This window comes from Crocuta crocuta, unplaced genomic scaffold (assembly GCF_008692635.1).
Source record: "Crocuta crocuta isolate KB4526 unplaced genomic scaffold, BGI_CrCroc_1.0 scaffold61, whole genome shotgun sequence".
In the NCBI taxonomy this organism is placed as follows: Eukaryota; Metazoa; Chordata; class Mammalia; order Carnivora; family Hyaenidae; genus Crocuta; species Crocuta crocuta.
In genome coordinates, this window is record NW_027528369.1 from 6,945,580 (window position 1) to 6,951,579 (window position 6,000).

Consider the following 6,000-nt stretch of genomic DNA (forward strand, 5'->3'; position numbering starts at 1 on the left):
TTTATTAAATGTTTACTTATTTTTGGGAGAGAGAGCATGAGCGAGAGAGGGGCAGAGAGAGAGGGAGACAAAAAATCCAAAGCAGGCTCCAGGCTCTGAGTTGTCAGCACAGAGCCAGACAGTGGGGCTCAAACCCACGAACCGTGAGATCATGACCTGAGCCAAAGTCAGACACTTAACTGACTGAGCCCCCCAGACGCCCCCAAGAATGATCTCTTCTTGCCCTGGACCCTGAAGTTTGCCTTGCGACAATTTCACAAAGAAACAAAGAAGGAGCACTGGGTATTATATGGAAACCAACTTGACAGTAAACTATTAAAAAAGAAAGAAACAAGGAAACAAAGAGGGGCAAAGAAACATTGTAGAATAGAAAATGTGCCTGATGTATCCAGCCTAATGACAGCACTGAGACTGCTCTAGAAATCCATCCGGCCTTATGGTGATCAGATCCCCTTGTTTGCCTGATCAATCAGAGCTAATGGCTGCTAATCTGTTTCCGATTGTGAGAAAAAGTAAAGTACTTTGGATGGTTTGAGAAGCACTGTTATAGATGGAAAAGGAGTAAAAAGATGGCAGCTAAGCCAGATGAATTTCATGTTTGCTTTAAGGTTCGATATTTTCCACATGTGAATACTTCTGCGGGGTACTACTGGACTGGACTGCTTTCATCTCTTACCCGATAGTTCACATTTTGTGCGTCCAGAAGGGGTCAGAATCCACAGGTGGGCCCTATATTCTTAGAAGAGTAGACTGCAATGAAAAATTATAGTTGGGCAGGTCGCCCTGAGCCAGATACATGGCTTGCAATTGTCAAGACCCTCAGGCAAATATGCCTGATTCTGTTCTACCCCATGCTTCTTTTGGGCTTGTGAAATCAATACAAGGAAACCTTACTAAAGTGGGGGGCTGGCAAGGGGAAGGTTGGGAAGGCGAGCACACCGCTCCATGTCAATTAGAGGAGAATTGTCAATTACAGACACAACAGAAGAACCCTCAACAAGAAAGAATTATCAATTACAGGTCCCCACAGGGAAGGATGCACATTGCATCTAGCACAAGAAATCGACCACCCCTACAACTCAGCCAATGAGTAACTGTCATCACTTCGAACTCTTGCTTTTCTCCAGTGGACTTTCTTTCAAAACAACCCCTCCCCAACTTCTTACTTCTTGATAAAATAACATCATTCTCCTTTGTTTGTTGGACTTGTCGATGGCTTTGTAGTAGTAGTTTGCGGGTCCAGAATTGTAATTCTCTGCTATTCCTGAATAACCTATTTTGCTAGTAAAATACTGGCTATTTTATTTTTAGATTAACAGTATTTATAATTATGATCCTTTTACATTAACATTTAATCACAAAAGTAATGCATTCTCCTTGTAAAAAAATGATCAAAACATTATAGATTGGGCCAAAATCTTAACCTCCTCCTCACCATCCTTAATCCCAATCCCCCTTGTACTTTCTCATATATAACCACTGTTGGGAAGGAAAATTTTTTCTCTGGCCTTCAGGGTTCTTCTGGCTGGTCTAAGACTCAAATTGACATGAGATAGATAAACCAGAGAAAATGAAACAAAAGTTTAACAACCTGTATACCTCCTATGTACATGGGAGAGACCGGCAAATGGAATAATTTCCTGAAATGCCTGAAGCCATAACCTTAAATACCATCTTCAGCTACAGATGGGGAGAAGTGGGGGGAGGGGTGAGTTACGGGAGGTGACCAGGAAAAATACAATCAGTGAGGGTAGAATTGTTATGCAGATTTTAGTCCCTGCCTGCTCCAATGATAACAGTTTCTCAAGATTTAGACTCATCCTTCTCATACTGGTACAGTGAGGGTAACACCCTTATAAATGAAGATTTCCCTTACAGATGGAAATGTTCCTTACAAGAGGTGTAACTTTTTGATTTTCAGAACTTCTCTTGTGTCTGCAGCTTCTTAAAAATAACCAGCTTAAAATAATCTATATGCCAAAGAGGCATATCTTGGAGTGGCAAAATTTGCTCCCCTTCACCAATGTGAAGTCCACTTTCATAGACCTTCTATGCTTTTATGGGCATAAACTGTATCTGCAAAATATATTTATAACATATTGTGGCATTTTCTGTGTGGAAGTGGGTCCACAAAAATGATGCCGTACTGTGAGTAACATTCTTCAACCTGATCATTTCACATGGTACTCTATCTTGGACAGCCTTCCATGTTAGAACACATTAGACCTATAACCTTTTTCTGCCTGCTACAAAATTTTTCATAGTGTGGGGAATCCCCTCATTTTAGCACATCCTCTGTTGTGTGGACAGTTAGGTTGTTTCCAAATCTTTCACAGTGATGGATAATCCTGTGGTGCATATCCTTGCAAGAACCCTTTGTTGATACATCCAGGTGTTTCTTTCTTTCTTTTTTTTTTTAAGTTTACTTATTTATTTTGAGAGAGAGAGCATGTGAGAGAGGAATGGACAGAGAGAAAGGGAGAGAGAGAATCCCAAGCAGGCTTCATGCTCTTAGCACACAGCCTGACACAGGGCTTGATCCCACAAACCGTGAGATCATGACCTGAACTGAAATCAGAAGTCAGACGCTTACCCAGCTGAGCCACCCAGGTGCCCCACGTGCAAGTATTTCTTGGCAGTAGATGCCAAATGGGTAAAAGTATTTTTTTTTTTACTAGTTGCTACTCAAATGTCCTCCAAAGTAGCTGACACCAATTCTTCATATCAGCTGTGTGTGAGCAAGACCCAGTATCTGACACCCTCATCAACCTTTGACATAGTCAAATAGTCCACATCGCCTTCAGATCCATATCATCTGCGTATCTGAAGTCCCTCCGACAGTGGCTGCCACACGATGGGGGCTCAAATGATGTTTGCTCACATTCCCTTTTACTGGAACCCCTTTCCCCATCGTGGACTCCCTCCTTCACATTGCTTACACCTACTCACTCCTTAGGTGCCTGCACTGGCATCTTTCCTGAGCCCCAGGTCAGATGAAGTTCTTCTCTTATGTATTCATAATGTTGCCTCTCAATGCATTTGTGATGGTTCGTTTTTGTTTTTTTTTTTAATCTGCTGTCGCTCTTCCTAATCTCTGACCTGCTGGACACAGGAGAATGCCTTTTCTCACCTCTGTTTCCTCATCACGCAGCCTGGAGCCCCACATGTAATAGGCATCCACTAAGAGCTTTGAAAATAAAGGCCATTGTCATGCAGCCACATTCACAATTGAATGAAAGCCTGTGAAAATAAACAGCATATCCACAGGAGGAAAAATGAAGCTGTCAATCTGCTGAACGGCGAAGATTTCTTTTCTTTATTTCAGGTCTTTTAATGTGATGGAGAGAGAGTCAGAGAACAGCAAAAATATAACATGGTTTTGGAAATGCTTTCCTTTTTAATTTGGAAAGTGGCTGGTGCATCNCTGCCCATCACTGTCCCCTGGGTGACCGTCTCCTGCCCGTCTCTCCTGCCCCCTTAGGGACCACAGTGATGCGGATGACAGCCTTTGATGCGGACGACCCGGCCACAGATAATGCCCTCCTGCGGTACAATATCCGTCAGCAGACGCCTGACAAGCCATCGCCAAACATGTTCTACATTGATCCTGAAAAGGGGGACATCGTCACTGTCGTGTCACCTGCCTTGCTGGACCGAGAGGTGAGCTGAAAGGCACACATCTTTTCCATCGAGAATCGAATGCGGCTCTCACAGGAGGGGTGGCGTGGGGCTTCCGGCAAAGGCACCTTACGTGGAGAGGTGGAAAGGAGGCATTTACACGTGGTTGGGTGGGGGAATCCAGAAGGGGAACTTGGATATCTTGTGAGCCGAAAACACACACTCTTAAAGGCCGCACGCATCCTTCGGAATTATTTGTATTCGTTCTACTCAGTGCCTCAGTTTCCTCGCCAAGCACTTACCTATGAGCCCTCGTGATGAGACTCTATCCTTACCCGTCTTCCAGAGGGAGGGGACGGGAGGGGATGGGACGAAGGAAGGAAGGGCAGGCAGGGAGGTAGGGGACAGACAAACAGGTGGCTTTGTTCCAGATCACAGAGTTGGATGGCTTGGACTTCTCTTCTTTCCCGAGCCCTCTGCTGCGTGCGTCGCCATGTTCCCCCAGAGCCCCTCTCTCCTGCTTCACCCTTAGGCCGTCACTGGGACCCCTCACCCGTCATGTAGGTCAGATGTCACACACAGGTGACCCAGGGACCTCAGCCAGTCCGCACCCTCACTCTTTGGTTTTACCGAGGATGCTTTCAGGTTTGCACGTTAGTGGCCACGTCAAAATACTTAGACCTCATTTTTTTGAACTTTCCAACTTCCAGCCTTCCTGAAAATCAATTCCCAGAAATCTGAGGCCCAATTTCCACATGCGGGCAGTCGGTGGCATCAGATGTGACAGTCAGATCAAGCTGGCGGTTGCGGTCCCATGTACGTGGGGCGTGGGCTCCTGCCCAGTTCATGTCCCCCAACGTGTGCCCCTCGGTCCCCCCTCCCGAGCTGCATGTCCCTCTGCAGCTCCCCACGGCCTCCTCTCAGTAGGAGCGACTCCTGGTCCTTCGAACACAGCATAGTAAACCAACTTAGGGCCTCCCCTCTGCCCCTCACCGCCTCCGCCCACCCCAGAGCTGCTCCCATCCTGGAATTCTTTGTTCCCAGCATGGCGTCATCCCACGGAAATGACTCCCGGGGTCACCCTTGACCTTCCACAAGCACCACCTGCCCCATGGAAACTGCTGGGTTTCCCTAATGGGCTCTGCATTTTCCTCTCATCTCTTGGATGAAACAAACCCTTGGGTTAGAAATGTCTTCTCTCTGCTTCTCCACGCTGTAGCTTCTGCCAGGAATCAGGCTAAGGGTGACAGCTTTTAAGAAGTTGTTCTTCCTGGGGGCTCCCTAAGTCAGCTAAGCATCCAGCTTCGGCTCAGGTTCTGAACTCCCCGTTCGTGGGTTCCGGCCCCTCGAAGGGCTCTGCACTGGCAGCATGGAGCCTGCTTGGGCGTCTCTGCCCCTCCCCCACTTGGGCTCCCTCTCAAAAATAAACAACCACAACACCACAACAAGCCGTTCCTCCTGAGGCTTCCTGAGACCAAAGTCTTCCACCGCCTTCCTGTTCCTCCCGCCTCTGGCTGCAGGTACCTGTAGTCGTTACCTGGCCTTTGCTGTGTGCTCCTTTAAGCACCATATGTCTCCTTGAAGAATATCCCCCTCCCGGGGTGCCTGGGGGGCTCAGTTGGTTGAGCTTCCAGCTTAGGCTCAGGTCATGATCTCATGGCTCATGGATTTGGACCCCACGTCAAGCTCTGTGCTGACAGCTTGGAGCCTGGAGCCTGCTTCGGATTCTGTGTCTCCCTCTCTCTGCCCACTCCACACCTCCCCCATCTCTCTCAAAAATAAATATTTAAAAAACAATTTTAAAAAAATGTCCCCCTCCTGGGGTATCTGAGTGGCCTAGTCACTTAAGCATAGGACTCTTGATTTCAGCTCAGGTCATGATCTCACAGTTCATGGGTTTGAGCCCCACATCCGGCTGTGCGCCAATAGCTCAGAGCCTCTTTAAGATTCTCTGTGTCCCTCCCCCCGCTCTCTCCCCTCCTTCTCTCTTTACCCCTCTGCCCTCCCCTACTCTCTCACCCTCTACATAAACAAACAAACTTAAAAAGAATAGCACTTCCTCTGGGTCTAGAGGAGCACTGCCCAACACAGTAACCACTAGTCATGGGCAGGTTTTTTTTTTTTAAATTTCCATTAATTGAAATGAAAATGTAAAAATGCATCAGCCAGGACAGATATGGAATCTTGTCACCATCACAGAAAGTTCTGGTGGGCAATGCCAGCCTCCACTGTAGACTTAACGGAGAGCAGGCACTGCGACCTTGTGCGTGTCCGCAGCCCCACCGCCCTAAGCATGGTGGGAGCATTGCTAACAGTCTTCATTATACACCTTTGGGGTACAGGCAAGAATGTGTCGGAAAGGAAGAGTTTGCACTTCAGTAG

At 47.1% G+C, this 6,000-nt stretch overlaps 1 protein-coding gene across 1 annotated transcript in view; it reads left to right on the forward strand.

Moving 5' to 3' along the window:
* Nucleotides 1-6,000, forward strand: part of CDH13 (cadherin 13) — a 1,024,187-nt gene that overhangs the window by 769,734 nt on the left and 248,453 nt on the right. Inside the window, exon 7 of the mRNA XM_077754065.1 lies at nt 3,482-3,660. Within this exon, the coding sequence (XP_077610191.1) occupies nt 3,482-3,660 (179 nt within the window). The remainder of the gene's footprint in view (nt 1-3,481; nt 3,661-6,000) is intronic.